The sequence below is a fragment of the Hermetia illucens genome, chromosome 6 (genome assembly GCF_905115235.1).
Source record: "Hermetia illucens chromosome 6, iHerIll2.2.curated.20191125, whole genome shotgun sequence".
Taxonomy (NCBI): Eukaryota; Metazoa; Arthropoda; class Insecta; order Diptera; family Stratiomyidae; genus Hermetia; species Hermetia illucens.
In genome coordinates this window covers 92,290,810-92,312,855 of record NC_051854.1, presented here as the reverse complement: position 1 = coordinate 92,312,855, position 22,046 = coordinate 92,290,810, and the positions used below count along the sequence as shown (strand labels likewise).

Below are 22,046 nucleotides of genomic sequence, written 5' to 3'. Positions count from 1 at the left end.
CGCATATATGATTCCCTGGTTAAACCTTCTACCACCTACCGGTCGAACAGGTACGCATTTGATTTCCATTACTAGCAGACCGATAGTGCGGTCTGCTTCAGGTGCTTCAAAAGCCAATATCCCACAGGTTAGGAATGTCTGTGCACCTGAACACATTAATATAGACCGCTCGAAAGTGACATCGAATAGCGGGAGAAATGAGGAATGTGGACAGCTACAACACCCCGCGAAATACATTCGGTACAGAAGTCGGTACTAAAAAGAAATATTTACGATTCGAATCAACACCCAAGTGAATGCATCGAAAAAGAGAGAAGATACAATGCAATCTTAGTTGTCAGTGAGTAACTTTAAGGCATACATTGAGAATTAAGAGATGAATTGCCTCAAAAATATATGAGACTACCAATCACCTGCATCTTTTATCTTTAGGGTGAGGTGACGAATTATTAATTTCACAGTGAGTAGCAGAGTTACAGGTAACTAAAGCCTTCCAGTTTAACTGAATCAAAGCTTACACAGAGGTAACTTTTTCTCTCTCCAGACCAACCTAATGTGTGTTATTTCTTGTATGGAAAACCATACAAACGTGGCCCGACTGTAGCCACACCGAGGTCTTGGATTGTCGGCTTCAACAAGTCTTAAGAAACTCAAATACGCTCAGTCAGTTTTCTTATCTCAATTTGCACGGTTCAAGACAGTACTTCATCCGCGGACCCTTTACGGGGTTTCTTTTAACACGAATACCACATTAGATTTTAAAATATTGAGTTGTGACATATCTTGTGCAATTCGTGCATAAACAGATGATTTGGTCAATCCTTGTTGTCTTCAGCTAATTACAATTTAACTTAAATATAGTCAAGCATGGACTTAACACTGCAGATACCTAAGTGCTTCGTGAAGGTTGAATTTCTATCTTGATCATATTTTTCTCCCGATTTGCAACTTACTCCACTATTTACCCCAAACCATGAAGAAGAATCGCATGCGTATCTAAGACAATGGACTCGTTCTTAAAGTGGGTCTTTCGCGATCTCGGTCGGTCCGTCTTCTCACGTCACAATTTTCTATTTGTACAAGACTCTATGCGAAAAATTACAGAGCTCTAAAGAATCCAAGAAACCAGTTTCACAACGTGGATAATAGATATTTCATTCGATCTCTGTCTCTCCTCTTGAAATAAGTGCACCATTCGGTTTTTATTGAGACCCGTTTGAATGTATTGGTCGGTTAAGTGTTTTGTTTTTCTTGTAAAAAAATTCGTTAGTAGTTAATTCTGAAGATTTTTGTCACTAATTTTGGATTCTTCTAAATTTGATAATTAATACATACGCGTAGTAGGAAAAACCTTATCCTGAAAAAAATAGTGAATCTAAGGCAATATGTTGACACGAGACTAAGAGTTGCAGTGAAAGTAACAGTGGAAATCTCCGCGAAACAAAAAAATCTTTCAAAAAATGTGCCAAATATTAATAGTATCCTAATAAAAGTAGAATTTGGAAAAGTTTTTAATCAAATTTGAGTGAGTTGATAATCAATGTGTTCGTGTTTATTGTAAATTAGTGAATAACGTGTGGAGAAAAAAGGGATAAAAATCATGGGCCCCTCCAAATCAAATCTAGTAATTTGCGGATTATTACTAATAATTGGATTACTCAATGCCGAAGACATCACATCGAACAGCGAAGAAGGTAATTTGCTTATCAACATCAGAATAAAACCTCCTCACAAAGCTGCATGATCATTGAACCAAAAAAAAAACGAAAGATTCAAGCGAGTAACCCGATTATAAATTCCAAATAAAAAATCAAATGTTTTGATTACTTTTTCTCACATGATTGATGTTTCTAGCATAAAAGCAAGTTCGATCCACCGTTTCATTCAATTCCTTTCCACTATCTAGAATTCTACAAACACACACTCAAAGTAGAAGAATGGTAAACAATTCAAAAGAATCTTAAAATGTTTTCACGTCCATTCTAGCATAACCGGTGAATAAATGGGCACAGGTTGTCCAAGTTTTGGTTTTTGTTCAGTCTCAACGTTTTACTGGAGGTGACTAGCCTTCTTTCGTGAATAGCGACACTGGTAATGCGAAGTACACGTACCATTTTGCTGGAGTAATAAACAAAACAAAGTTGCGTTTTCAGGCTAATTTTGAAAAAATATACTTTACTTTACTTACTTTTGTTTGGCTTAACATTCAATCTCGCGCTATTATCACAAACATTTATATTTTCTCCATTGATTCGGCAACAAAATTGACCCATGTACTTCCTTCATAGATTCTTCGACTGTAAACCATCTTAAAAACTTGCCGCCGAGTGTGAAAACTCCGTACAAGTTTAAGCAAGCTGCCTAATTCATACCGATACCCGAAACGATTTCATGCCTCCCAAATCCATCCCCATAATATACATTCAGCTTTGCTTTAAAATATAGTCTCGAATATTTCAAGTACAACGGCTCATACTTCATCACGTCTTAGACCGAAATGGAATTCCAAAGCCCAAACCGGTGATGGTCATCTTCATTTTTCCATTATAGTCTTTTTTTCTAACTTCAGAAGAAGCCCAAACCGTTTTTTTTTGGCGTTTAACTTCTTACAATCTCCGCTACCTTTTCCAACATCTCAAGAAATTATTGATGACTTAAACCTGAAATAATTTAGGCTTTTCAAAAATCCGCTCATAGATATACCTATAAGAAAATCTCAGATACAAGAATGCGTGTCAGCATTTTTAAAATCATGATAGGATTTCGTTTACTAGTAATAATAGATACCTCGTGTAATAGGAGCAAACATCTACTTGGAAGATACAACTCGAATCTTTTTATTGGGAGAATGTAGAGAAAATATAATAAGCTTGGATATGAAGTGAAACATAATTTAAGTGATTTTGTAGTGTTTTCATAATTTAGTTTTAATTAAAACCATTAATGGTCTGTTGAATAATAATAATCAATCGCATGGTGGCATGGATGGCTCTTTCAAGCACGCAATGATCAAATTGTTTCAATTAGATAATAGCTTACTATTGGGCTTAATCTACCAGTTTGAAGATACCCGCTGTTTGAGCCAGATTCTCCCAAAATGAGGGCCGAACGGAAAAAATACATCCCTAGAGAATTTACATGAATTAACTCCCCTTGCTTTCCCATGATTTGGTCAATACTCATTTTAGAAATGCAGTTTATAATACCGGGAAAATGCTCTGATCTGATTAGACTAATATCTTTAGGTATCATCATCATCAACTGCGCAACAACCGGTATCCGGTCTAGGCCTGCCTTAATAAGGAACTCCAGACACCCCGGTTTTGCGCCGAGGTCCACCAATCCGATATCCCTAAAAGTTTTCAGGCGTCCTGACTCTGCCTCGTCTTCTTTTTCTACCATAGATATTGCCCTTATAGACTTTCCGGGTGGGATCATCCTCATCCACACGGATTAAGTGACCCGCCCACCGTAACCTATTGAGCCACAACCGGACGGTCATGGTATCGCTCATAGATTTCATCGTTATGTAGGCTACGGAATCGTCCATCCTCATGTAGGAGGCCAAAAATTCTTGGGAAGATTCTTCTCTCGAACGCGGCCAAGAGTTCGCAATTTTTTTTTGCTAAGAACCCATGCCTCCGAGGAATACATGAGGACTGGCAAGATCATAGTCTTGTACAGTAAGAGCTTTGACCCAATGGTGAGACATTTTGAGCGAAACAGTTTTTGAAATAGGCTCTGTTGGCTGACAACAACCTCATTTCGTCATCGTAACTGTTATCGGTTGTGATTTTCGACCCTAGATAGGAGTAATTATTAATGGTCTCAAAGTTGTATTCTCCTATCCTTATCCTTCCTGTTTCACCAGTGCGGTTTGATGTTGTTGGTTGGTTGGTTTTCGATGTTGACGTTGCCACCATATACTTTTTCTTGCCTTCATTGATAAGCAGCCCAAGATCTCGCGCCGCCTGCTTGATCTGGATGAAGACAGTTTGTACGTCTCGGGTGGTTCTTCCCATAATGCCGACATCGTCAACATAGGCCAGTAGTTGGACTTAAAGAGGATCGCACCTCTTGCATTTACCTCAGCATCACAGATCACTTTCTCGAGGACCAGGTTAAAGAGGACCCATGATAGGGCATCCCCTTGTCGTAGACTGTTGTTGATGTTGAATGGTCTTGAGAGTGATCCTGCTGCTTTTATCTGGCCTCGCACATTGGTGTGGGTCAGCCTAGTCAATCTTATTAATTTCGTCGGAATACCGAATTCTCTCATGGCCATGTACAGTTTTACCCTGGCTATACTATCATAGGCGGCTTTAAAGTCGATGAATAGATGGAGTAACTGATGTCCATATTCCAACAATCTTTCCATCGCTTGCCGCAGAGAGAAAATCTGATCTGTTGCTGATTTGCCTGGAGTGAAGCCTCTTTGGTATGGGCCAATGACGTTCTGGGCGTATGGGGCTATCCGGCCTAGCAAGATAGTGGAAAATATCTTATAGATGGTACTCAGCAACGTGATACCTCTATAATTGCTGCACTGTGTGATATCTCCCTTTTTATGTATGAGACAGATAATGCCTCGTTGCCAATCGTCAGGCATTGATTCGCTGTCCCATATCTTGAGCACAAATTGATGAACCACTTGCTGTATCTGGTCGCCTCCATATTTAACCAATTCGGCTGTAATTCCATCGGCTCCTGGCGACTTACGATGTATTAACCGATGAATTGCACGGACTGTTTCTCCTATACTTGGTGGTGGCAGTATTTGTCCGTCGTCTTCAGTTGGCAGCACCTCCAACTCGTCGATGTTCTGGTTGTTCAGTAGCTCATCAAAGTACTCAACCCAACGCTCTAATATGCCCATTCTGTCGGAAATCAGATTTATATAAGGATTCATCCTGCTGACTTGTTGGTAAGACTTCCACGCCTGGTGCGGCTACTCCCTGAACTTTTCGAGTTCACAGACTTGTTGGCTCTCCCAGGCTTTCCTTTTTCCGTCTGTGAAGTCGCTTCTCCACTCGACGGAGTTCGTGATAAGTCTCTGCGCGTGCCCGCGTTTTTTAAAATGCAACATTACTCGGTATGCAACATTCTTTCGTTACGTTGCTAGCTTACATTCATCGTCAAACCAGCCGTTCCGACTTTTTCTGCGGCTGGGGCCAAGTATCTTTGTGACCGTATCAATGATAACGTTCTTCAGGTGGTTGTGAAGATCATTTGTTCATGCTTCATCTCCAGGACTTCTGATGACTGCTTTTATTGCGGCATTCATTTCCCTCTTATAGGTGTCGCGAAGTGCTCGAAAAGCTCATCAGAAGTAGACTCGCTGAAGCGATACGCGCTGCCGGAGATTTATCTCCCCGGCAGTTTGGTTTTAGGGCAGGGAGATCGACAATTGATGCTGTCATGCAGGTCGTGGACGCCGTTCGACGAGCATAGCCGCCGAACTCGACGGGTGGTGCTCCTCGTAACGCTTGATGTCAGAAACGCCTTCAATTCCGTAAGATGGAAAGACATTCTAGGCACACTAGAGAATACCTTCAACGTGTCGAACTATCTCTTACGGATTTTGAGGGACTATCTGAGGAACCGCTCCCTGCTCTATGAAACATTAGAGGGTCAAAGGTGGATGGAGGTCACATCGGGGTTAGCACATGGATCCATCCTAGGGCCGGACCTCTGGAACGCTACCTATGACAGTCTGCTTAAACTCGACATGCCAGAAGAGTCGCGCCTGGTCGGCTACGCAGATGATGTCGCAGCGCTTGTTGCTGGACGCACTGTCGAACAGGCGCAAAGCAGACTCGGCATATTGATGCGACGGGTAAGCGGATGGATGACTACTCATGGTTTTAACCTTGCACTGGAAAAAACCGAAGTAGTCATCCTGACTAAGAAGAGAATTCCGACCCTGCGTCCCATATCGTTCGACGAGTCGATAATCGAGTCAAAATCGGCGGTAAAGTACCTCGGGCTGACTCTTGACTCAAAGATGAGTTTTTCTGAGCAAATCCAAGCAGCAGCGAACAAGGCTGCGGCTGGAGTTTCGGCGTTGAGTAGGCTAATGGCAAACATTGGGGGTCCTACGTCTAGTAGGCGACGTCTCCTGATGAGCTCAACGCAGTCTGCCCTGCTCTACGGCGCAGAGGTATGGGCTGGCGTTCTTAACAAGGAGGTATATCGTAGACGCCTCGCGCAAGTACAGAGACGGGGAGCTTTACGGGTGGCGTCTGCGTACCGCACAGTCTCTGAACCGGCCGTGATGGTGATCGCGGGAGTTATCCCCGTTGCCCATCTTGCTAGGGAGCGTCAGGCCATATACAAGCGCAAGGGAGATGAGCCAAGGGAGGTGGTTGCTCGCGAAGAACGGCAACACACTCTAGACGAGTGGCAGCTCTCTTGGCAAAATGAAACTAGAGGCAGTTGGACTGCGCGGCTCATCGGCAACTTAGGTGCGTGGCTGAATCGGAAGCATGGTGAGACTGACTATTTCCTTACCCAATTTTTAAGTGGGCATGGAAATTTTCAGTCTTACCTGCACAAGATTGGAAAGGCGCGTTCTCCGGATTGTGTGTTTTGCAATGAAATTGTGGACGATGCCCACCACACTTTTTTTTCTTGTGGAAGGTGGGATGGGGTTCGTCAGCAGCTCTATTTAAACACAGGGGATCTCTCTCCAGACAACATTGTGGAAGAGATGCTGAGGACTGCTGATAGCTGGAAGCGTGGTGCCCATTACGTTCGGGCCCTTCTCGTTGCGAAGAAGATAGAACTCGACCGGTGGAGGAGCCGGATGGCAGTGGGTTCCTTGAACTGACAGTTCCCTTCCTCCTCTCCCCTCCCGTTGGTGAAAGGAATTCCCTGATTTGAAGGCTCCGCAAAGAGTTCGGGGGCTGGCCCGAAGTAATGTGACAAACGGTTCCAGGCTAGCTCTCCGACGATGGGGAGGTGTTTAGTTGGTAGTCCGATGACGTACCGAATCGGGAGTCCAACACTGTGTGCGTAAATGCATTCACCTACCCTACCCCAAAAAAAAAAATAGGTGTCGCGAAGGGGCTGTGTTGAGGATGGCTTCAGTATTCACTCTCACCTGATTGTCAGAGGGGATTGTAGGTGGTGTCGTAATTCGAGCTCGGAGCACCATGCCAACGAGATATATTGGCCCCCTATATGTTCTGACATTCATCAAGAGGTGAGGTGGCGGCGTTCAATCAGCACGTGGTCAATTTAGTTGAAAGTGGTCCCGTCTGAAGAGGCCCACGTATGTTTGTGAACCGCTTCTCGCGCAAACCAGGTACTTCCAACAACCATTTCTGGATAATGCGCAATCCGTTATCATTGGTATTCTTATCTAAGTTATGGGAGCCAACGTATCGCCTGAATACTGACTCCGTCCCTACTTGACTGTTGAAATCTCCAAGCATAATTTTGATATCATACTTGGGACAGACTTCAAGGGTCCGCTCAACTGCCTCGTAGAAGATATCCTTCTACAACTCTACAGTCTCCTCTGTAGGGGCGTGAACGTTTATGAGGCTTATATTTCTAAACTTGCCTCCCAAGCGCAGAGTACATAGCCGTTCGCTTATATTTTCAAAGCCGATAACAGCAGGTTTCATTTTTTGGCTGACTAAGAAACCTACTCCAAACACATGGTTTACTGGATGACCGCTATAATATTTGGTGTAGTGGCTCTTCTCCAGGAAACCGGTCCCTGTTCATCGCATCTCTTGTAACCCTGTTATATCAGCCTTATATTGGGACAGGGTATCGGCTAGCTGCTCAGCAGCATTCAGTCTGTACAGGGAGCGCACGCTCCATGAGAAAATGCGCAAATCGTTAATCCGTTGTCGTTGCCGGGTTCGTCGTTGTAAGATCCATCCTGTCTGAGGCTCATTTCGGTCCCATTTTTAGGCGCGGGAGACTCGCCTTCATCCTTCTCCGGCTGCAGTTTTTCATAACGAAAAAACTCCCAGCGATTACCACATGGAGGTGGAGATAGGGTTTGGTAGTAGAGCTGTTGGTGTTGGTTCAGCAGGCGTTTCGCAGGTTTTATGCTCCGTCATGCGTACCAATCCACGTTTCGCCCTAGGACCCATACTACCCTTTGACCGCCATCTTTAGGTATCACATCTTTAAAAACTGTCCCGAAAACTTCTCTTTGAATACTAATATAACTTAAGAAATAACTTTTGTTGACTTTTCTAAAAATCAAACCGAATATGGCCTGAGAGTTAACCATAGATTATGGTGGAATGGACCAGACTAGGTAGGTCTCAGACATCAACACAAGAGACCAAAATCGAAATTTCCTTGCAACGAAGCTGTTAGTAACTTAGAATTGTGGCAAAAAAAAAACATCGTGCTTGATGACCGCGGAGACAGCAGAGAAGAGAGATCTGTCACAACGATTCTGTTCTGATTCCGCATCCACTTGGAAAGCAACTTACTTCCTCTCTTGTGGTCCACGGATTCCTCTTTTTGGGTTAAACACCCAAGTTCAAAAAGAAAAGAAAAAATCTTCACTGGCGGTTTCGTCCACGGTAGAGGCAACTCATCAGACGCTGTTTCACCTCTGCCCTGGGAGCAGCGAGACCGAAAGTGGCGACAAGTGGTTATCACCCCGCACTCTCATCGTCCTCAACATCTAGGTAGGTTTGAACTTAGGACGTATTTCACCTCAAGATACCTCGCACTCATGTCGTGTTTGCGATTATGTATAAATGGAGCGATTACCACCTGTCGCCATTTTCGGTCACGCTGCTCCCAGGGCAGAGATGAGGCAGCATCTGATGAGTTGCTTCTGCCCTGGACGAAACCATCAGTCAAGATTTTTTTCTTTTCTGTCATTAGAGTGATTGCAGGAGATGAAGGACAACCTCTCGTAACTCATTTTTGAAGACAGTTGAACTCCAACAAGCGGAAACGACTCCTATTAGGATGATCCAGCAAAAGGCGTTTGCAGATGAAATTGATCTGCTCAAACCCAACAAACCCTTGGCAGGAACTAGCTTGCTGCTTAGATTAACAACATTTCTCGATTCCGGCCAGATGTGGGTAGGTGGAAAGATACAGCAGAGTGCTTTAAATTTCGACGCGAAACATCCAGTGTTATTACCCTTTCGACGATTCGAAGGAAATATAGGATTATTTATGGACTAAACGCCGTAAAACAATTTTGGAGCAAATGTACACACAGTTTTAGAGTAAAAGCAATGCCGAGTCAACAATTAATGGTAGAACGAGTACAACGCAGCAAACCCTTTGCTCGAATTGGCGTTGACTTCTCTGGACCGATAACGATTAAATTCAGTAACGGTAGAGGGGCCAAAAACAACAATTTTCGCAAAACAACAATTTTTTATTTTCTATAATGGGTAAATATAAACTTATAGCTAACTTAGGGACTACCTTAACAGTTAAACTTAATCTAAGGTATAACATAAAGCTTAAACTAACTTATTACTAAAAAGGTTATGTGAAAAGAAAAATATGTACATTTCATTTTGGAGGAGTCGAAAAAAACCTCCACTCGTTGAGCATATATAAAAACGGGATGGGACTAGGAGGGTAAAGGACTGGGGTAGGATGGGAGGCTTACGGGAGAGGGATGGGAATTAAAAGCTGGGAAGGGTGCTAATGATGGGAAGGTTTAATAAATTGGGAGTCGGAGAAATTGCCTGTGTAGAAGACTACTCTACCTATGGAATCGAACAGACGGTTCTGTGACTGGAGGGATAAAAGGATCTGAGGGAACAGATGAGTCCGGAGAAGGTTATCTTCAACGATCTCGATCTGCATGGCATTGGTGGCCAGGAAGTTGAGGGCAAGTCGAGAAAGGAAGGCGTCGATGCGTGGGGTTTGGCAGGATTCATAGAGGATCTGATTGGAAATGTACTTGGAGCGGTCCTCGTTCTTGAAGATGTTGGCGCAGTGGCGAAAGATCCTGCGCTCTCTGAGGCGAAGTCGCTCCATTTGGGATGTAGAGCAATCGGACCAGAAAATGAAGGCGAAGATGAAGAGAGGGCGGATAAGCTGTTTATAGCAAAACAGCTTAATCTTCCTTGGAGTCGGGATGTTGTATTTAAGGATAAGATACAGGGACCGGAAGGCACCAGTTGCACGGCCTAGTGCCTTCATTATGTGAGGTACGTGGGAGAGGCGGGAGTTCATTGTCACCCCGAGGTAGGTAACTTCTTTAACCGTGGGAATGGGCTGGTCGGAGATTGTGAGTGATAGTGATCTGGTGTCACTCCACATCTTCGGAGTCATCCTCATGTCTCCATGGAAGACGATGGTCTCACACTTGTCGGGATTTAGGGAAAGTTTCCAACGGGTGAAATAGTGGTAAAGTTCGTCCAAATAAGCATTCAGACGCGCTTCACCACAGGAGATGTCTTTGGTGGCCGTGTAGATGATTAGGTCATCCGCGTATTGGAGGATCTGGATGGGACAGGGGTGTGGAGGTGGTTTGGGGATGTCTGCGGTGAACAGCGAGAAAAGGGTTGCAGACAGGACTGAAAAACGGTAGAGGGGCCAAGACCACCAAAGCATGTATAGTTGTGTTTGTATGTCTCTCCGTAAAGGCTGTACATCTTGAGCTCGATAGTAATCTAATAGTTTCGGGAAGATTCCACGGGATGCAACATCTGCTGGAATTACTTGGCTGCTTATATGTCGCCCTTGTTTGATGTGAGACGTAGAGTGGATATTAGCGACAAACACCTTCCACTTTGCCGCTGAACTTTGAAGCCATTTTAGGACGATCATTGAGTCCGTCCAGTAATAGACGCTTATATTAGTCCAACCGTGGGGTTCTCTGTGGTTGCCATCAACAGCACCGCGCTGCACTGTTTCAAGCGCAGGATTCATTGTACTTCCAGCGGGGCAACCTTGGATATTGATGTTGAGTTTAACTGGAGCCATCACGTTCTTCACTGCGCATCACAAAATCCATGGACTTTTATGCGAGGTGAACTGTCGCAACGCAACCACCTTGAAATTGAAATCTCCTAAAGAACTGGTAGCTGTGAACGGAATGTTCACCATTTCGCATCGAGTTCCTTTTCTACTGGTTCATCCCAATTCGTTTGTTGTACCCACAATTGCTGAATCCATATTTTGCTTACGACGACACATGGTTGCAACCATCACATCGGATCAAATAACTTTGCGATCTCAGAAAGAAGCTGACATTTTGTTAGCGCATTATTGGTAATTTCTTCCAGATTGAATTTGAACAGGAAAGAATCCCTTCCTGGATGTCGTAACCCTAATGTCTTTATGTGCTCGTTCTCAGCGATGTTTAGTGGTACATTTGTTTCCCGGTCAGAAGCAGGAATAGATTCCAGCAAATCGTTGTGATTTGCTACCCATTTTCGCAAATTAAAACCTGCTTTTAGTAACACTTTTATGAGGTCCTGCCGAAGTACCTGCATTTCCTCGAGGGTATCTCTGAAGTCAGAGCATGATCCACGTAGAAATCCTCTTTCAACACGCAACAAGCTTCAGGATGACGCCGTCTTTCTCGTCTGCCAATTGATAGAGAATCCGGATTGCCAAGTGCGCTAGCGGTGCCATACGTCACTGTAATTAATTTGAAGTATTTGAGAGGTTCAGATGTATAGCTTCTCCACAAAATTCGCTGGAAATTTTGATCCTGGCGGTGTACCATTATGATATGTCCTCCACTTCATCAATATACAGGTGATACTGTTCTGGATACTTGGACCAATGAGTAGCCTGTCGTTGAACTATTTTCCTGATGGTGTCAACTGAAATGCATTGAATACAACTCGCAATTTTGTCATTGTGCTATCATCTTTGGACATAACGTGATGTGGCAGATAATAAGTCGACTCGAACATTTATCTTGTTTCGATACTTCTACCATGTGGCCGAGGTTTAAGTATTCTTCCATGAATGCTATGTACTAACATCTCAAGGACTCGTTGTTGGTCAGCCGTTTTTCCAATTGTGCAAATCGGATATGCGCCTTGTGAATAGAGGCTTAGCATCCTACTTGAACAGAAGTCGGATAATGTACCTTCTTGTGCTGTCTCGCCTGGTGGTTTGCCGATACCATTCAATAGCTGCTTTCTCGTCGGACGTCACAGGTTGCTCAGTCGGTACTTCAATGTTTTCCCAAAATTTTTTAACCAGTTGGACAGTAGTGTCTTCCGTGGCTGTGAACGCATCCTCGGTTGTGTAGTTTGCGAAGAAGTTTGGCCAAGCAAAACCTATCCGAAACTAGTGTTCATTGTACAGGAAGGTCCTCTCCTGCATCATGGTCGCAAGATGTCACTGTAGCTATCAGCTCCGTCGATCCGTCCTGCGGTTCCGCACATGGGGCCAGCTAAATTTTTGACAAATAGCGTCACTGGACGTTAACCTAGTGTTCCGACTGCTGCACATAAGTTAGTAATATTTGGTAACACTAGAGTTGGTATATTGATTGTGGAGTCATCGGACTTTGCTTTTGTTGTCAACTCCACACTGCCTTTAGTTTGTAAATTAGGATTTACCCCTACTCCGCATATTTGGACCTTTGCATATCGCCTTCGTAATCTTAATAACTGAACAGTTGACTCTGTTATGAAGCTTCGTTCTTCAAACAGTTATAGCATAGGTTTTGATTCTTCGCTTCGTTTCTCCGTTGATACGAATCCATTCCCTTAAATTTGTCACAGTGAGCCAAATAGTGTTCCTTTCCACAAGCGCTGCACCTTGTTGATGTCGTCACTGTTAACGTTTCCATTATAGTTGGTTTCCGAGGAATGCCCAATGCTTCCAATGTCCTGAACCGACTCGCCAGGAACTACATAAAAGTATTTAAGTTGGATAAGTCTGCGCTTGCTCCCAAGGATGTTTCCCACAATCATCGAAATTGTTGGTCTATTTTCTGGCTTGATGAGTAGATGGTCATGTCAAGCCTGCCATAGTTCTTCCAAACGCTGCAACCTCGCTTGAAAATAGCCAAGGCAATGGCAATGTTGCTATCTTTCAAGAAGTTTCTAGACAGTCTGCTCATACTGCTAAAGTTGTCCTGCTGTGTGAGGATTTCTGCCTTCATCTCAATAGGCTATTGATATTCACGAATGTTACTTGTAGTTACTTTTGCTTCTATCAACGCAGGAACCTTTAGTCTTGTTTGCACCAAATTGGAAATATTCTCAATATTACCGGCGGAAAACTTGAGTTCAAGAATTGCGATAGAAAGGAATTTCTCCACAAGTAAGTCCCACTCGAAAGACCAAAAAATGTTGACTTTTCTAAAAATCAAACCGAATATGAGGAAATAAAAGACTTGTGGGCTTGAACCATGTTGAATGTTTATTGTATTGAACACTTATTTTATAAACAAATTTTGCTTACGGGTTAAGATGCTTAGTAGACTAAAATTTATAAAAAAGAAAATTTATAAAGTACGCTCTGTTGACACGTCGTTCGTTCATAACCTTTTTAAGAATGCCATCGTCATTCATTTATTGAACATGCCCTGCCCATGCGTAATCTGCACATGCTTCGATATCATTATAGAAAAGACCGAGAAGAAAGTCTTATTCGATAACTGCATCGATAGCTTGACCTGGTCAGTATGATTGACGTCCTTTGACAGGCTGCTATATATGCGATATATAAAGTTGTCAATGAATTCGATGTTGAGGTCCCCTACGTAAAACTAACTCCAAATACAAGTTCAAGAAGTTTCCTGGCTCAAACTCTTATTTACTCTGAAAGACCTCAAATAAGGGACCCAGGCCATTCCTTCCGGCCGATTTTCGCAAGGAAGTATTCCGCCAAATACACGATCTTGCGTATCCAAGCATCAGGACGACGAACTGGTTAGCCGCTGAAAAATACTTCTGGCCGGACTTTTGGGTCAGACAGTGCAGTCCGAGCCAGAAGTGCAAGGCCAACAGGCACGTACGAAAGGAAGTAAGTTCTATTATGTCCTCATGCCCTAAGTCAACCAAGCGCCTCCCCACCATCCATTTTGACATCATCGGCCCTTTGCGATACTCGTACGCATTCAAGTATTGATTCGCAATCATCGACAGGTTTACGCGGTGGCCTGAGGTAATACCTCTGTCTGATATTAAGGCACAATCATTTACCGAGGCCCTCTGCGTACAACCCACCGAGAGCAATTCATGGCCAGCCTTGGAGATGGTGTACGAGGAAAATTTGCGCCTTCCCGCCGACCCTGTGCTGGACATCAGAACAGGATTAAGCGACTCAGGAATGCCGCGTCTACTCAGGGATACTGATTCGAAGATGCTCCATCGTTCCCACACGCGACAGCGGAGGTGAGCACTCTGAGGGACCTTGAGACCTCTATGCAGGTTCTCATTAGTGTGGACGCTTCTCGGAGGCCGCTACAACCGCCATACGAGAGCCCCTTTAAGTGCTGGAACGAGGCGAGCACTTGTTCAAGCTCGACATCCTTGTCGGGCCTAAATGGGTCTCCTTGTCAAGGCTGAAAGCGTTCGACAAGCCGGCGGCTGCCACGAAAAAGCGCCTCCGAAGCGTCTGAGATTTGATCAGCGGATTGATGAGCATATTTTCCCCAAGCTGTTATCAATTATCCGCTCGTAAAATATTAGTAGGCCCCGGATTAGAACTGGAATTTGCATTTTTACAAAAAAAATTAAAATACAATTTCTCCTGAAATTAATGTCTATTTGTTACAGTCAAGATAATTTGATAATGAATTAAGCAATATGAAGGGGAACATTTAATTAATGATGCAACTCTGCATAATTTCACATAATCAAAAGAAACTCGAAGTGCCATAAACACATATGCTCGTATTTCGTTCAATATCTTCTCTTGTAATTCCTCGAAATAACTGCGCTGTTACATATTTTATATTTTATATTGTTGTTTTCATCAAATCAATGTGAATCTTATTAACAATAGATGCATCAGATAAAGTGGTACCGCGAGATAATATGAAATTACGAGGCGAAAGTGAATAAATATAAATTAAAAATATCTGATAAAAACAGCATACCAAGTAGTTGACTAATGAAATAAGAGAATGGCATTGTTGTGATATCTTCAAAACGAGGAAAGGTAGAGCCTGAATATCGATAATTTAAAATGATTAAAGATTTAGCAATGGAATATGTTAATTTGATGGCGTTTGAGGTTGGAAACCCGCTGATAGAAATTTTCATTGTATTAGAGAAATTGATTTTTGAGATGTTAATCATTTGTCGAGAATATAAATTTGAGCCAGGGATACTCCCTCCGATTAAGAATGAAAGGAATAGTCATAGCATTCTTGTTTCGGATTCACTTGAAGTATCTGTCGTGTGGCCGATATTGACGATTGAATACCTGCGTAACTTCGATTGAAACTATATAATAAATATCAGGAAGTGCAGCTATATTTTTTAAAATTTACCGCAATATCGTCCACCCTGTCGCCCTCTATAGTTCTGAGTGTTGACCGACTATAAAAGATAATGAACGCTGTCTTGCGGTAATGGAAACAAAGATGTTTGTTGCACTAGTGGCGTGTTACGTTTTGATCACAGCTGAAATGAGGGGTTACACCGATCGTGGAAACATTGCAAGAAAGGCGTCTTCCATGGTACGGTCATGTAATTCGCACTAAGGAGATTTAACTCGCTGAATGGGACACTGTACCACCATTTAGGCATTTTTTCGCGGACGGGCTTGCTTTCCGTAGGCCTTCATGTTTCCGACTCTGCACGTTTTGAGACGATCATATGGCTTCCAATCTGCAAACTGATCGTATTTCTTTTCCGGTAATTTGTAATGAGGATTGCCTCCGTATTTTCATGCGCCAGGCTCAGTCCGGCCCCGCAAGCCAGGACCTAGCACCCATGACCTTCTCGGCGGCGTTAAACTTCACATCCTCCGGGAGTTTTGCAACGATCACTATGGCCAAGTCAGTTGCAAAATCGACCAACATGGCCTCCTTGGCTACGGGAAGCAAGAGCAGCCCTTTATACATCACGTTCCAGAGCAGACGCCCCCCCCCCCCCCTGTGATGATGTTGTATTCATTGGGCCCCCCCGTCCGTCCCGTACTAGAGAGCTATATCCGACAGATAACTCTCGATTAGCTTAGCCAAGTAACCAGGTGCATTAATCCTAGCCAATGACTCCTTAATGCGGATCCAGTTGGCGAAGTTTAATGTATTTTTTACATCCCCCGTCACAATGGCACACGCACCACTCTTCCCATCGCGCCAACAATAGAGCGAGCTTTCTGGAGCCCATATTGTTCACCCTGAAGGCCATTCCCGTATTCCACGATTGGGAGAAATCTATTGTAGATGATGCGCTCGAACAACTTCCTCATAGTGTCCAACAAATAGATAGGCCGATAGGATGATGGGTCCCCCGGTGGCTTGCCGAGTTTGGGCAACACCAGTTTTTGCCTTTTCCATTGTGGAGGAAATACACCTTCCACCATGCATGCCTCCAAGGTATTCATGAACCAATCAGGTCTGCTCCCCACCGCCAGCTACACCACTCTATTAGGGTTGCTATCCAAACCCGGAGGATTGCCATCGCCGATCCTTCCGCAGATCTCCCGAAGGTCCTCCTCGGTAACGCGGGTTATTACGTCCACCTCGAATTGGGCCTCCGTTTGCTACCTGCTTCCTATATGATGAGGAAAGACCGTGGTTACAATTTTTCGTAGAAACCATGGACAGGTCACCTGGGCGACCTTTGCCCCTGCCACTTCTTCATAACCAGCCTGTAGGCCATGCCCCAGGGGTTTATGTTGGCATCCACACACCGTCGTCTAAAGCAATCTCTTTTGCTCCTACGAATGGCCTCCTTTATTCTGTCACGTAATGTCCTATAATCCCGTTCCCATTCTTCGTGATCGAATCTTCCCCTGGATCGCCTGAATTGCCTTCTTGCTCGATAGCGTACCTATCTAAGCTCCGCGATTTCGCTATTCCACCAATAGTTTGGCCCTTTGCTTGCAAACTTTCGCCTCCGGACCATAGCAGCGTCGCATAAGTCGGTCACCCATCGCATGATTCTCGATGCCATTTCGGTCGCTGTACCATTCAGGTCGTCATGACCAGCCAGAACTTCAGAGAACGTATCCTGCTCGAACGCCCTCGTCGTCCAGCCCGGCATACCAACTCGCTTTCTGCGAGCATTCAACCCATCACTTGGCCCACCAGCGACTTTAATGAAGATCATCTGGTGCTCGCTTTGGATGTAATGTTCACTTACATACCAGGTGGTTCTCCACGCCAATGCGGTGCTCACGTACGTGAGGTCAACGATAGAGCCCAGGCCTCACCTTCTGAACGTAAATGAGTCCCCAACATTGGCAATTACAACATCCAACTCGGCAAATGCCTCGAGCAGGATACGTCCCCTCTTGTTTGTCCTTCGACTACCCCACTCACAAGCCCAAGCATTAAAGTCCCCCGATATGATATTCGGGGTATGACTCCTTGCGTCCAGCACCAAATGGTGCAGCATATCCTCGTACTGAGCACGTGTTGCGCTAGGGAGAGAGTAACAGCTTTAGACATGATTCCCGCCCATCTTTGCTCTCACGAAACCAGCTTCCGGAAGTTGTATAACTTCCTGAATAGTCTGTCTGCCGCATACCGCCGTTTAATCGGTTTGGTCCCTGGTCCAGATACCACCACCATAGTTGCGATGGGGGTTCGCAAATAATGGCAGCGTTGATTCCCTTCTCTCGGATGGTTTGTGAGGTTTTGCGCCCGCTCACAGTTGTTGAGATTGATTTGAATCAATCCTATCTGGGCATTCAATTTAGCGCTCTCCTGAACAGTGGACATCTGCTTCTGCCAGTAATATGTCGGTTGCTGATGTCCTCCTTTCCTTCGCGCAGTGTCATTTCGGGTCAGCTGTGCACTCCTTGGTGATGCGTCCCTCTCCTCCGCACTTTCTGAACGGCTTTGATCTGTCATAGGCGCTGGTGTATGTTGCGGCTATGTAATCAAGGTCGAGGCACCTGAAGCATCTCTTCATGTCCACTCGCTCTCTGAGCCGAGAGTTGACCGAGCCTTTCTTCACTCTGCCCGCCGCTAGTATTTTGAACGCGGTCTCTGCTGATAGGTTGATAACTGCAGTCTACGTCCCCCCTATAGGCCTTTCGCATAGATTTAACTGCCGACTCCTGTAGTCCCGAAAGCTCGAACACCTTTTTCAGTGCTGCGCGAACAACCACCTTCGTGGTAAATTCAACGACATCCTTGCACTCGATGGTTACTCCCTGCCATCTGGCCCTTACTTCCACCTGTCCGAGAAATTTCTCCGCTGTTTTGTCATTAGACTTTTTTAGGTGCAGCATGAGGTCTCCCTTCTGTGACAACTGGTTGACGCTGTTTCCTAAATCCCTAAGCTCTGGGTCCGACTTAGCTTGCTTAAGGATGTCAGCATAAGTTGCTTCTTCCTTTTTGGAAATGACGACCACTTCTGGTCGTATCCTCCTCCTCTCCTTCCTCTGATTAGAGACAACCTTGCTTCATGCCTCCGTGTCTCGCACTTCACGCTCTACCTCGTTTGGAGCTACTGTCTTTTCTTTGATATCTTTGGCTGTTTTCATTGCCTACTCCGGTTTCCTTGGAGAATGCCGTTTCATCCCTTTAGGGACCTGTTGAGGTCCAGGTATTTCGTCCATCCCCTCCCAGCTTCCTTTTCCAGCGTTCTCGCCGAGTATCTTTGGAAGAGGAGGTGTCACCTGTGTCGCCTGTTTGACTTTCTTGCCTCCTGGGCTAGGCCATACGCCATTCTGATACCTCTAATCATAGCCCTAATATTTTGGTGGATCGCTCCAGTATATTCCCCCACAAGTGCAAGTTCAGCCACCAAGCCTTAATAGCTCAGATTGCTACGCCTAAGTACAACACAATTTAACATCTCCCAGATGTTTTATAACCACAGCCAGTGTTATGTCATCGGCGCAACCCATCCCCGTGGCCTCCTCCGGAACTGGAAGCTTAAATACATCTTTCGACATAATAGTCCACAGTAGTGGGCCTACCACGGTGACCTCGTTCCCCTTAGGTGCATTATCGGTGTCATACCAGAGCGTTCGTTCTCGTAAGTAGGTATCAACAATAGCAGCGAGAAAGGTGGAAACATAGAGTGAGAAGCTTGGACTGCACGTTGCCCGTATCGTGGTTTAATATGTTCTCCTCTGGTATACATAATATCGCTAAGTTTTCTTGGTCGTCTAACTGCCACTGTTTCCGCCTTCCTTGATGACGCATACGTTGTCCCATTGATACTGTGTCCTTTCTCTATGATGTGCCATGCTATCATGGATTTTAGCGTCTCGCTCCTCTTTTTTCCTTCCTGGTCGTTTCCGCTTTTTTGTGCTCTTCCGAGCGTACCGAGACCAGTCTTTTCGTTTGTCTGGACACGCCACTTTATGTATTCCGCTAGATTCATCGTTTCTAAACTTTTATTTTCGACAAAACCTTATTCAAATTGGCTTACTGTCTGCCTGTCTTTTTCTGAAGCTGTGTGCGATAGTGACGGCTTTTGACAAGTCAATACAGATCTCCCCCGACTTTTTTTTAACTTGGTTCCACGATTTTTCGACAAGCGGATGGTTGGTAACCGTTCAAATGAGATTATTTTTTCTGACGGAATCGCCACCATTTAATTCACCGCGAGCCAGTGCGTGTCTCACGCTGTTTTATCAGTAGCTTGATGCGCAAGAGAGCAACCAACGGCCCATGTTAGACTGCAATGGTGTCATAGGGCTTTGCAGTCATTGACGGTGGTAATATGTCGGCGTCTTATGAGGATATAGTGGATTTGTATTCTATCGTCCCCATTATAAAACGTAGAAAGCTGAGGCTATCATTTTATGAATCATGTATTCAGAGTACAGGGTCCTGAGAGTCCGCAAAGTTGACTAAACCGGTTGCGATCCTCATTGTGAAGTCCAAACTCCCATGGCATCTGTTGTCGTTTGTCCTTTTACAAACATGACCACGAAGATTACCCGCAATGACGATATAGTCGGAGGGCTCTTGCGAGTTCCTCGGTCTTTCTAGTAAGGGTGCCAACATTTAGCGTGCAAATACGTATGGTCAGCCTGCCGCGGTAACTGTCACCAAAAAACATCAGGTATACTTTATTTATCTCTTTCCCTGATCGCAACAATTTATTTTTGCTTTACTGAGGATAGTACAAAGTATGTTGCCTCAAACCCCCCACCTTTGTCTGGGCTTGGGACTAGCATGCTATGTCAATAACATGGCGGAGTTAATTGAGGCAAACACTATTCTATAATAAATGTCTGTACCAGTCGTTTGTTGTTAAATAAACTTTCTTCTTGATTGAAAATTTTCACCACCATATTCCATGTCCACAGTCAACATTGTTGCCAAATAAAAGTTTCTACTGACCATATTTGCTTGATGAGTGATAACTGCTTTTGCTTACAGTATTAAGTACACAAAACCGCTTTTTATATTTTTGAATTCAATTAAAAATTTATGTAACTGGTACCACACCAATATCCGTTAAGACTTTGAGTAAACCATGAAGAGGTGAGCAAGAAGCAAACAATCGTTCATTTGTGCGAGCCATTTGGCCTGCATTGTGCGAAATCCATCGTTTACGTCTCTCTGCATTAGCATTCCACGAGCGCACTGAAGCCGAAGACTAACAATTGCGTTGTGTTATTCCAGTGTGGATTATGTGAATAAATAATGTAGTAATTAGATTTCTGCAATACAATACAGAGAATTCTTTGAGCCTTTTTGATTTGCTACTATTGACTATTGGCATCTAATCTTTTTTAGCTCCTGAAGATCATTGACTTGGAGCCTATAGAATCGAGGAGGTTTTATTATGCACACAATGGTATATCTGAGCCTTTGTTGTAGCACTTGTGATGAAGTGCTGAGGCTTGCATAGTAAATATACTGAAAATATGGAAACATACTCTGGCAGGTGTATAAACCTCCCAGAAAAGAATCTCCATTGTATTGAATCTCCATGTAAGGCTGACCAGTAGAAATGGTGTCCACTGTGTGTTCCAAAACTTGAGTAAACTTACACACTGTGAGTTCCCCCTGAAACAACCCTACAACCCTCTGAATAGCATTTCGATTATCAAACTTATCAAATGTAACAACACTACCCGGGAACGCTCCGTACCTAACAACCTTATTTAACACACACCCCCTCACACATGAAACTCCCATTGTCACTCGTTATACTCAAGTTTTCAATTAACCATGAGTTCATATGACTCATAAACTATGTCATCTCCATCCGATTTGGAATACCTAAACGACCAACACGTTCCTAACGTATTTTTTTATGTGGATCCGGAAAATGATTGCAAAATGCTAAAATCCAAAAGTATTGAAAGCTCACTCACCATTTGTGGCCTTCAGGAAAACCATAACAATGAAAAGTCATTCAAAAATTCAAATATAGCAACGAACGTTACGGAGTTGCGTGTGGTGAAACTCATAACGCTTTCATGGGACAGTGACGGAACTTTAGGTATTTTTGCGTAGAGGTCAAGGTTTCGGATGCGTCACCATCAAGCGTAAAATTTAATTATCATTCGAAGCAGTGAGGATTGACCACTGCTTTCTTTTTTCAAATTTAAAACAACCTCGAGAAAATAACAATTTGTTTGATTAACATTATAGGAAGCGTTCAAACCAACGAACAGAATTCCAAAAAAATGTGGGAAATTACTAATGTTATGCATAAGCTGGCACCTTTTGAATTTTTGATAAATGAATATGCAAATTTATTGGATTAAGCACACTTTCATCAATAGAAAGTATAAAGTCACCAAAAAGTTCGATCTGGTGTCAAAACTCTTGTGTATATATTTTAATCTAAGAATGCATATAGCGTACATGAAGGTTTCCCAGAAAATTGTGAAGGAAGCTGTAATATATGGCCAGGAACAGCGATTATACTTAGGTGTGGTGGATACGCTATGAGCCACATAAGAGTTTTTAGCACTCATAATGTAGGGATCGTCCTCTTCTTCTGTAATATTGCAATTCG

At 43.8% G+C, this 22,046-nt stretch overlaps 1 protein-coding gene across 2 annotated transcripts in view; it reads left to right on the top strand.

The window, feature by feature from the left end:
- Window positions 1-660: 660 nt before the first annotated feature.
- The window catches only part of LOC119659481 (putative epidermal cell surface receptor), a 61,219-nt gene continuing 39,833 nt past the window's right edge, over window positions 661-22,046 (top strand). For both annotated transcript variants that reach the window (XM_038067593.1, XM_038067591.1), the window contains exon 1: window positions 661-1,694. In XM_038067593.1, the coding sequence (XP_037923521.1) occupies window positions 1,601-1,694 (94 nt within the window). In that variant the 5' untranslated portion in view covers window positions 661-1,600. The remainder of the gene's footprint in view (window positions 1,695-22,046) is intronic.